We start from the raw sequence: 11,876 nt of genomic DNA, 5'->3' as shown, positions 1-11,876 counted from the left end.
TACAAAGGCAAAATTAAAACATTCTAAGGTTGAATACACAAGATTTACAATGGAAGCTCTAACTGGAAATATTTAACAATTATATTTTTATTATCGCTACTGAATTGATTAAAAATCATGTTGATACCCCTTCTTTTAATGGAAAAGTAGCTTGAATGATATATTAAAGTACTTGTCACAGATTCTGGTCTCAAAGTAAGAAAGAAAAACTCAAATGCCTCCTTGAATTGAATAGCTTCGGGATTGGCTTGCAAACAATAACAGCATTGCCCATACAAGTACTGCAGATAGCCATAGGTGCTGCTGTCATACACTGATAGTTTATATATAAACTAGGTTGGATTAATGTAGCTTATTTTCTTACATCAAAGTCAGTAAACATGAATAGATCTGAAAAATAGATCTTACTTAACTTTGTTTTTAAATAAAAAGAGCTAGTCACAAATTGCACAACTGTCACGATTTGAAGTGTGTATTTGAAAGTATACGGTCTTCATTACTTTAGCTTAAGGCAAGTATGGAAGAAAATATTTAGAGTAGGTCCAAAAAAGAAGCATATCGCCATTTGTCATTGTTTGGACAGAAGGAATCATTGCCAAGCTTATAGCATGAGTTCCATTTTGACCTCTACATCAATGGAACTTGCAAGTAACAGCACAATGATGATTTATTGTCCCCCAAGGATAAAGAACATTTATTTTTAAAAAAGGTGCAAATCATGTAAGATTTGGAGACAAGACACTGCAGCTATGAAACTGCTTCTTAATACATGTGATTTTCGAGTTCAGATTTCTGTTGGTTTGGAGAATGTAACAAATCATAGATTTTTGGGGCCTAGGCTTCAAGTAACATTCTAATTTCATGACCATCTTCCAAAATTCAATAGGTCTAACTGAACTTGTACTTTGAATTGACTCTTTTTAAAAACGTCTTGGTCTGTTCCATGTTACAAAGTGTGAAATTGAATTTCAAAAGTGAAAATACAACTTCAAAAATTCTAGATTCAGTTTAAAAAGAACAAAATATTCAGCCTATTACTATACTTTCCAAAGTGGTTGTTTTTGAATAATTTTCTGAGCTGTTAGAGATCAGATAACAGATGAGAATTTTTGGTTTAAAGTTCTTGTGTTTAAAAGGAAGATTGGAATGTATTCTTTTTGCCAAGTCATCACGTGGTGTTATAGAGTAAGTTGTTAGTTCTTTTTCTCTCACATGCCTTTCAGGGCTTCCAGATAGGATGAATTCATACATTCTGTTCCTTAGAAGCCAAAGGACAAAGTTCATTGGCACTCTGAATATGGAATTGGCTTAGTCCAGATGAAGGAACAGAAGTAAAGTCTTCAAATTGCTGTGTAACCTCTGGATCGCTCATACTGTATTTTGTAGGAGAAAACATTTGGCAGGAGTGTTCAACTTGATCAGTGCGCTGAATATAAGGCAGAGTTTTATGTTCCAATATAGAACTGGAAGTCTCAATTGATTTTAGTGGCTCCATGATTGAAGTTTGTTCTGGTTGCGTACCTATTTCCTCACAACGACTGTTTTTCCACTTCATTTTTTCAACAATATTAGGCAACAATAAACTCTCATCCAATTTAATGTTACTTGAACCTATAAAAGTTTCAGCTTCTTTCTCCTTGGATGACAGATCCTCATTAGGCATGGTCAGGCTTTCAAGTTTGGCAATAGAATGAGATCGCTTCATTTCTGAACAGATGGTCAGTCCTGCCTGACGCATCCTGGCTTCAATTTCCTGTCTCCGTAGTTCCACCAAACCAGGTTGTCCTTGAATACTGTGAAGGCTATCACTGCTGGAGCTACGAGTCAAGCTTGAAGTTAAAGGAGACGGTATCAGTGTTGCACAGATTTGCTGCAAGCGATCCTTAGTGAGATATCCGGATCCATTTCTATTATTTATATAAGGTGTGGATGTTTTCTGGCATAAGCCATTCATAAAATTAAACTCATAATAGCTAGGCTCAGACAACACACTGTCCTCCATATCTTCGTAAGACAGTGTAAGATCCTGAATGGCTACCGTGGGCTCATGCACAGTCAAATCCAAGGAATCTCTGTCTGCAAATGTGTTTTTCCTTGTTTCAAAGTTTTGGCTCTCGATTTGGCTATTTGGAGATGTTAAAAACATTAGCCTTTCCAATTCTTTGGTGTGTTTTCTAACTAAGCCAGCCTTCTGTAGCTGAAGGATAGATTCTTGATGCTGCATTAAGTAACTTTGGATTTTTGATTTTTCCATCTCTTTCTTTGGCTGAGCACTCATTTTTTCATTACTGCTGCTAGGAAAAACTACTAACTTATCTTTAATTGGTTGCCTACTAGATGGCAGAGAATGCGTACCATGAGACTGTTCCATAATTTCTGCCATATTATCCCATTCATTTCCTAAAGTTGCAGCATCACGTGTTAATTGACTTAAATTCTCGTCTGACTGATGCATTTTGAATTCGGGAAGCTGTAGCACTTGTTCATCGGCTTTAGAACCTGAAGGGACAAACCTAGTATTTGAATTGATTAAAGTTTTTTGATATTCATGGCCGCCCATATATGGGCTTACTACTGGCAATTGTTTCAAGTCTTGGTGTGTATCAGACAATGAAGTCACTGCATCAAGAACCAATACTTCAGTATGGAAATTACTGGTCACATTTTTGCAATTGTGATAAGCCACCATGGTTTTTCGATGCTGTTCTTCACAGTTTGTTCTTAAACCTACACTTGTTTCCGCAGTTTCATGCAAAAGTATTGTATCAGTTGTGTAAATGGCATCAATTTTATTAACAAGTTTTTCTGTCATTTCTGTTTTATTGGGAACCGAATAGAAAGCTTCAGTCATTTGTACATCTGAAGCTCGACTCGATAAATATCCCAAATCACTAGACTTAGTTGCTTGGCTTTCTTTATTGCAGGTACTACATACTTGTACCTGATACAAGTTTTTAGAACGATCCTTAAATCGCTCACACATAAGATTACTTACTGAGTCTGAGCAGTCCAAAGCAAATTTATTAATAGGTTTGATACTGTTAGAAGTTTCAGTCGTAGTTAGATCCTGGAATAAATGTGAAACATTGCATAGTTTAAAATGAAAATCACAGGTGAAAGGCAGCATGTTTAACAAACCTCAGGTTACATGAACACATTTAAAACAGCAGGTACAAAAATAATAGTGAAGTAGGTTCAATCTAAAATAAGTTTTTTTTGTTAAAAAAGCTGCCTGCTGAAGACATGAGGCTGAATTTTCCCACTTTCGTTAAAATATTCTGCCAAGTAAGATTCATAAAGCCTGGACTTTTATGGCTTCCAGCAATTTTTCTCAACACACTGTTTCACTCTTCACCTTATTAATTATATAACTTGGCTTAATGGCTACATTCTCAATGAATCACAAGGCAGGAGAGGTGGAAGTGTTCATCACTGCCAGGACCTTTCTGCACTCATCCTTTGGTGTCATATTTAAAAGCCAGCTGCACTCCACTACAGGAACTGCCTGATCATTACCTTGAGCACATGGCTCAGATAATGCCTGCTCTGTCTGAGAGACAGGTGGATGAGGTGGAGAGGAGGACTGTCCATTTTTCTGCCACCTTACCCAGCTAACCTGTTTTGAGATAGTGGTCTCAGGAACAGCCAGCAGGACAGAAAGATATTAATGAATTTCTCCACTCTGTAAGGGTAAGTGCAACCACTTACTTGAACACTGCTAACTCACATTCACAAGGCTGCCATTTACTTTAACTTCGCCACTGCATTCACAACCTGAAAACACCTGTGAAACACTGACAACATCCTAACATTGTCTTCTTTCAATCACTCGGTCAAAATCCTAGAATCCCTTTCCTAGCAGCACAATGGTGACTCTACACCACATGGACTGCATCAGTTCAAGAAGGTAACTCACCAACACCTTCTCAAGAACAATTAGGGTTGAGCAATAAATGTTGGCCTAGCAAGCGATCCTGTGAATAAACAAATAAAACACCAAACGGAAAGATTGTATTGAGGAAATGAGAGGTTGGAGTGTACCAACGTTGTCATTTTATTTTATTTTTATACTTACTTCATCCTCTTTCAAATAATTTCTTGTTGTGTTGTTGTTATTATTCACGTTGTCTTTACTGAGTTGACTTTCAACACTTGATGTTGAATCTGGCTCTAGCATACCCTTTAGATTTGCAATGGCCTCTACATTATTTTCTGTATTAGGTCCATTTACCATGAAGTGGTCACCTTGATCATGCATATCCAAATTCATTGTGTTTTCATTTTCCTCTTCTGGCTCCTCCACTGCTGTTGACATTTTGAGTGTATTTCCTTGCTGGCCGAGCAGTCTGCTTTTATTGTCATAACTATCCTGAAGCTGAGATGATGCAAGCATCCTAGTATCATGGGCACTATCTTCCGTACACCTGAAGTCTTCATTATCAATCTGAAATTCATTCTTTTCTACATTGTCAACTTGAACTGACAATTGTTCTCGCTCTTTCTGCTGCCTGTTGTAGACACTGTCTGTACCAGGCTCTGACAAACACCTGAAGTAGTAATTAAAATTAACTGGCTCAATTTCATCCTTATTGGTCACTGCTACATCCAGAGATGTTTCAGCATCATTATATTTCTGTTCCTCACATGTATGCTGAATTACTGTTTTACATCTGTTCAAGTCAAGCGAAGTAGATGCTTTACTGCTCTGCAACATTGGATCCCTCACAGTCTCTTGTAAGCCACTCTCAGAGTTGCGCCTCCACAAGATATTATGTCGGTGTTTACTGTTTTAAAAACAAAGAGAGAAGGTTTTACCCACAGGATCAAGAATAGTAAAATACTGCTAAATGATCTAATGAAAGCAAAAGAAAGATCTTGCATTTCTGCAGTACCTTTCATAACTCAAGTTGTTCCAAAGAACTTTTGTAATGTAGGAAACATGGTAACCACTTCACATGCAACAAAGTTTCACATACGTCATTGAGATAATGATCAGATAATAAGTATTAGTCATGTAGGTTAAGAGATAAATAATGGCTCCAAAACTGATCTTGTTCTTCTTTAAAGTGCTATTGGATCTTTTACATTCAACTCATCCAAAAAGGTAGAAACTCCAACAATGCAACACTCCCTCAATGTCATAACCTGGACAACTTGTTCAAATGGTTGAGCTAAGACGTGAACCTACAAACCTCCATCTCAGAAGCAAGAATCTGTCACAAAGAAAAAAACATGGAAGATCATTGCCACACAGGCTTCATGTTGCCAGGATAGGAGAAAATCTTGTATATTCTAAATAGCACTGACTCACATGCTGGAGAGACCCAAAAACTTAAAAATAAGGCCAATGCATAAAATACAAAAGCAAAATACACCAGATGCTTGAAATCTGAAATAAAAATGAAAAATGCCAAACAAACACAGGTAGTCTGAGAGCATCTATAGAGAAAAAGAGTTAATGTTTTGAGTCCAGTATGACTAAATAAAATGTACTTCCTGTTTTTATTCTAAACCCCTTGTGTTACACTGCAAGGTTCTCAATGTTTTAAAAATTAACTAATGGAAAAGTTCTAAAAACAATAAATGGTATTTTGACAAGGAGAAAGATTTAATGATAACTGTTCTTTTATTATTGAGCTCTGTATTCAAATTCAGCCCACAGTGATGGGATTAAAGAATTTGGGTAAATTCAGTTTGGTCAGTTCCATCATAATTCCTGGTGGGCATGAGTTTATAGATAGGTTTTCATGACATGGCAATACTTAATGTTTGTTACTTGTTGGATGATGTGCTTATGTAAATACTGGACCCATGGAATAAGAGGTACTCTTCTGAATTTGGGGCTGAGGCAGAATGTTGAAGCAAAGTAGAAGTAGCTTTGATCTACAGCATAAATCTGATGCCCAAAATAGCAATGACATGGAATATCAGGGAAAGATGGCTGAATTCTCTTTGCTGAAAATGATCATTGCTTGTTCCACATGCAAAAAAAGTGTCCGATGTTGACCAAGACAGAAAATGTTCCAATCCCCAGCAATAACATGGGGTGATATTGCTCTGTCCATTTTTAAAATGGAATCCAGATACATTGACAATTAAGTACAAATATTAAAACAAAATCGTGTAAAGTTCTTTTTAAGAATCATCGGTATCCAGAAAGCCTTCTTCCATTATTTTTTAAATAACAAGCTTTTATTATTCACTTACTCGTGGCTAACAAGATAGTAGATTGGCAACTAGATAGGTCTTGATCTTTTATTCTTCAGCAATTTCTTTGTTTGTATACTCTCTACAGAAATACAATGCATTTTTGCAACTTTATAACTGAACTCTAGACTGTAGCTGCATCTGGCCAGCTCAAAACTACTTAGACATCTCACGATTATTCAGATGTTATTCTTCAAAACTAACCCATGCTAATTCAACATTTCTGTCAAGGAAGGAAATAAAACAAAAATCTATTAACAGTCCACCCTACATTAGCAGTTTTTTGCAGATAGTTATTGACTGAACTGTCTTGTCTAATCCTGTTATTGACCAGGCCAGGCCCCCTCAAAACGTTTCAAGAAAGTAGCCCAGACCTTAACTTTGCTAGTTGTTTTAAGCAGGTGCAACGCAGATATTCCAAGAGGGAGAATGTTGGTCAAATCACCTGGTTTTAAACAACAGAATTTATTTACAAGATTACTGAATGAAACACAAATAATAGAGAACAGGATACACAACTATCCGAAAAACAAACAGTTCATACCAACTTAATATTGCTGTTCCAAATACTTGCAACAATTCCCCCTAAACACCCCTGGGCACAAAAGGTAAAGTCAAACAGTTTTACAGGAGAGATGTCAGCGAGAGAGAGAGAGATGTCAGAGAGAGAGATGTCAGAGAGAGAGAGAGAGAGCGAGAGAGATTAAAGCCTTCTTCCTCAGGCAGTATCTGTTAGCTATAATCAAACTGGCCCTAAAGCCCTTCAAACTTTGACTTTTCAGAGTCAGTGTCTTCTAAGAGCTCTCTGAAAAAAAGCCAAGGACAACATAACCTTGTTAAAGGAACAGCATTGTCACAACTAATTCAAAAATCTTTAGGCTGAGTATCATCAACTTCATGTAACCTGCTATTTCATTTCCAAAGAATTGCAAGTCTAGTTTAATTTAATAATATTGTGGATTGTGGAAATCTGTAATTGAAAAAAATGCTGGCTACATCTATGGAGAGAGAAACACAAATATTCCTTCAGAACCATCTGCCAGACCTACTGGGATTTCCAATGTTTTCTGTTTTATTTAGATTAAGTAGAATAGATTTTTTTGATGTTGACAGTTTGAATCCACTGAGGAACAAATGCAGTAAGACCACTGTGATGAAGGTGCAATTTTATTAAAATCTACTGATGGGTTATAGATATTGCTAGCTAGGCCAGCATTCTTGCCTAATTTTAATTGCCCTGGAGAAAACGGTGGTGGGTTGCTATCATGAGCAACTACAGTCTTGGTGCTGTTAGGAAATTCACAAGGCTGTTAAGAAGGGACTTCCAGAATTGTGACCTACTGACAATTAAGGAACTGCAATATTATTCCAAGTGAAGATAGCATGGCTCTTGGAAGAGTACTCAGAGTTGGTGGCAATCCTATTTATTTGCTGCCCTTGCCCTTCTGGGTGGTACAGATCATAGGTTTGGAAACTGCTGTTGAATGAGGCTAGGTTAATTGCTGCAATGCATTTTAGAGATAGCACATTGCTGCAACGGTGATGAAAGGGAGTAATGCTGAAGATAGTTGGGGGGGGGGGGGGGGGGGCGCCAAGCAAGTAGACTGATTTGCCTTGGATGGTGTTAAGCTTCTCAAGTCTTTTGGAGCTGCATCCCTCCAGGCAAGTGGAGATTATTCCATTATACTCCTGACTTGCGCCTTGTCAGTAGTAAAGTAGCAATGGGGACAAAGGAGATAAGCTACTTACCATAGAATTCTTAGCCTTTGACCTGCTCTTGTAGCCATTTATATGGCTGGTCCAATTTAGTTCCTGGTCAATCGCAACTACCAGAATTTTGATGACAGGGATTCAGCAACAGCAATGCTATTGAACATCAAGTTGATGTTTAGATTCTCTGGCACTTTTGTGGTGCAAATATCATTTTGCTTCTTATCAGCACAAACATGGATGATGCCCAGGTCTGGCTGCAGGTGAACATGAACCGAGGAGTCACAAATGGTGCTGAACATTGTGCAATTATCAGCAAACATCTCCATTTCTGATCATCTTATGGAGGACAATCAAGGACAATCACTCTCAGTTCACTTCTGGAATTCAGCTTTCACTTGCACCATGGCTGTAATGAAATCAGGAAATGAGAAGCCTTGATGGAAGCAAAATTGTGTGCCAGTGAACAAGCCATTCTTTTGCAAGTACCACTTGACATCCTGCCAAAGACACTTTCCATTACTTTGCTGATGATCAAGAGCAGACTAATACATCAGCAATTGGCTGTGTTGGATTTGTGCTGCTTTATGTGGTCAGACTAAAACTGGGCAATTTTTCAAGTTGTCAGGTAGATGCCAATATTGCAGCTGCAATGAAACAGTTTAGTTGGGAATTGGTTGGCTTGGAGCACATCTTTTGTACTAGTTAGGGCTCACAGCAGTGTCTTTAGCCATTTCTTAATATTATGCAGAGTGAAACAAATTGACTGAAGATTGGCATCTGTTATTTTGCTAATCTTAGGAGATGACTCAGCCACTTTTCATTTCTGTTTGAATACAGAAACAAACACTGGAGCATCGTCTTTTGCACTGGCGTTCTGGATTACCCCATTGTTGAGGAGGGGGATATTTATGGAGTCTCCACCTCCTGTTATTTTTTTTAGTTATCCACTTTCATTCACAACTGGCAGGATGGCAAACCTCAGTTCTGTCTCTCCGCATGCAACATCACAGGAGATCCATCAGCATTGACTTTGTGGGTGTACCTAAACAAAATAGTCTACAGCAGTTCAAGAAGGCATTCACTGCATTCTCAAGGACATCTAGGGATGGGCAATACAGGCAGGCCCAGCCAGCTTCATACTGTCTTTTTTGATGTGAACATATTTGAACAATGGATGCTCTTAAATGCAAGGAAACCAGTTAGAAGTTACTGAACCCATAAGGGATTTGCATGCAAAGTTGAAATTATGTCACTGCTGGATAAATAGGAGTTGACTGAATATTCTTTGGTAAGTCTTAAAAATGGCCCAGTCTTCAGAATATTAGTGTAGACTCTGTCTCTCAACTATAAGCTATTCAAACATTGTTGATGGGAATCCAGGGTTGCTTCCTTTTATCACATTTCAAAGGCTACAGGCAACATAACAATGAGGATTAGGCAAAATAAAGCTTAACAAAACTGAGATGGGAAAATGCAGTGGATCAAAATACAATGAACAATGTGTTGGGATGTCTATCAAAATTGGGCCATCATGGGATTCCTGCAAGAAAAAATCTCATTTGATGAATTCCAGCAGCTAATTTAAGATTATTACTGTAAACGCCTACTAACAATCCAGCATTATTATATTTCAATAAATACAATTATACCATTTACAACTTTAAGTGGTTAAATATCATCTTTAACAAAAAAATTACTTCAGATGCTACATGGCTATCTGAGCAAATATTTAAATTTTAAGACTTAGCAATGAAGATAAAAAACAAAGATTGAGACAAGTTAATCTAAATTCCATAATCTTTTTTCAGGCTTCTGATCTCATGAATATTCCTGGGTTTACTACAGGAACATAAAGCTCTGCTCAGTTAACAGTCATTGAACATTGCATAAATTAACCAGCCCTCCAAGTGCTCTAAATAAAGCAGTGACCTTTGATACCTGGAATTCAGATATGCTAAGATTATTCTTGCAATCATAATGTTCCTCCACACTGATAATAAATTATTTTGGATTTATTTGCCTTTCATCTCAATCTTTGTGTAGGGCAACAGGGCAGTTCAGAATTCACTTCTGACTGCGGTGAAACATCTTAAGACTTAATATTTACCTAGCATCTAATATGCCTTCATATTCTGCCAACTGCCTCATGAACCCTGCATTTGGTTGTGCAACATTCCGTTTTTCCTTCACATATTTGTAGGCTTCCTCGAGTGACCATCTATATTCTTTCATTGCATATGCGATGACTGTTGATGCAGACCGGCTAATGCCCATTTTGCAATGTACCAGACACTTGGAATGATCTTTCCTGTTTGTGGAGAAAGATTAGAAAGCTAAAAACAGTCATACAATTACTATTTCTGAAAAGCTACAGAAATCTTAAAATGGAAGTCATTGTACAGAAACTGTCAAATAGAAAAATACCAAATGAAGCATTAAAATGATCACTAATTTATTCTGAAGGCTGGTTCCAATAAGAATTCAGTTCATGATTATCTTGCTTAAGTCTTTAGGCTATTATTCCACATTCAAAGAGAAAAATTAACATTAGAATATAAAGATATCCAAAACTAGAAAATTCCACTCAAAGACCACTTTAGATGTGCTTCTGAAGTTTTCCAATTTACTCAGGTGGTACAAATCCAGAGTTAAAACCTCCTAAAAGAGGAGTCAAGGAAATTTGTTCCTGACTTTAAAGACAAGTACAAACTGGATATTTGCATTCAGAGCTTAATGGCTGCATTTCACAAAATGTCAAGTAAACTGAGCCACAGTATTCTCAAAACAAAAATAAAAACCAAAGAACTGAGGATGCTGGAAATCAGAAACAAAAATAGAAATAGCTGCAAAAACACATTAGGTCTGGCAGCATCTGTGGAGAGAAAGCAGAGTTAATGTCTCAGGTCCAGTGACCCTTCTTCAGAACATTTTTTTTCTAGCAATTTCTGTTTTTGTCACAGTCTTCTCTCTTAGGTTGGCTGTATCTATACAACTGTATTAGAGTCAAAGAGTAATACAGCCCTTCAGCCCAACTCGTCGATGTCGACTAGATATCCTAAATGAATCTAATCCCATTTGCCAGCATTTAACCCATATCCTTCTAAACCCTTCCTGTTCATGTATCCATCCAGATGCCTTTTCAATGTTGTAATTGTACCAATACCTCTAGCAACTCATTCCAAACATGCACCACTATCTGTCCGAAAAAGTTGCCTTTAGGTGCCTTTTAAATTTTTCCCCTCTCACCTTAAACCTATGTTCTCTAGTTTTGGACTCCCCTACCCTGGGAAAAAAGATCTTTGCTATTGTAATGAAGATATGGGTGTACTTTGAGAGAGTTAAAAGCAGCTGAACTACCGGACACAGCACCAAGTGAACTCAAAAAGGTAACAATGTAACACTGAGTCGAACAATTCAATTAGGTTGTGCTTGGAGACGAACAAATTCAAATTCGGCCAATCAGTTCAAATTCTACCCAAAACATATCAAACTCCAATCCAATTTGAATTGAGTATATTGACAATCGGGGGCCAATGACACAATCCAATGCTCTGGAGTATAAGACCGGGGAAAAGTGAACAGTTCAGAGGAGAACTGCCACGAACTAGCATGTAAACAGACTGCCTGTAAAATAGCTCTTTTATAAAAAGCACCTTTTTGATCAATAACCTGTAAAGCAGAAACTCCTAACCTGAAAAAAAGACACAGGAAGATCTGAAGACAGGAACCGAAGCTGTCTGGTTTTGAGATAAGAAATGTTGTTTTATAAATCTTAATTGGGTGTTTTATCAGACTAGTATTATAAAAGGGAAGGTAAAATTATAAATAGTGGTCTGTTAATTATTCTCTGTTATACTTTAAGAAATAAAGTTGTTAATTTTTACTTTAAATACGTCTTGGCCACTCGATTTTTACAGATTACTGCATGGGATAAATCTTTTCTGTGTTGCTGGTTT

The 11,876-nt window shown here is 37.2% G+C and overlaps 1 protein-coding gene across 1 annotated transcript in view; it reads right to left on the bottom strand.

Moving 5' to 3' along the window:
- Positions 1 to 1,059: 1,059 nt before the first annotated feature.
- Positions 1,060 to 11,876, bottom strand: part of LOC132827448 (protein phosphatase Slingshot homolog 1-like) — a 127,338-nt gene continuing 116,521 nt past the window's right edge. The window contains exons 13-15 of the mRNA XM_060844134.1: positions 10,028 to 10,228; positions 4,076 to 4,784; positions 1,060 to 3,067 (exon numbers count right to left, since the gene is read on the bottom strand). Coding sequence (XP_060700117.1) covers positions 1,244 to 3,067; positions 4,076 to 4,784; positions 10,028 to 10,228 — 2,734 coding nt within the window. The 3' untranslated portion in view covers positions 1,060 to 1,243. The remainder of the gene's footprint in view (positions 3,068 to 4,075; positions 4,785 to 10,027; positions 10,229 to 11,876) is intronic.

The sequence above is a fragment of the Hemiscyllium ocellatum genome, chromosome 24, assembly GCF_020745735.1.
Source record: "Hemiscyllium ocellatum isolate sHemOce1 chromosome 24, sHemOce1.pat.X.cur, whole genome shotgun sequence".
Classification (NCBI taxonomy): Eukaryota; Metazoa; Chordata; class Chondrichthyes; order Orectolobiformes; family Hemiscylliidae; genus Hemiscyllium; species Hemiscyllium ocellatum.
Note: the sequence above shows the minus strand (reverse complement) of the source record. Positions and strands in the feature narration are given on the sequence as shown.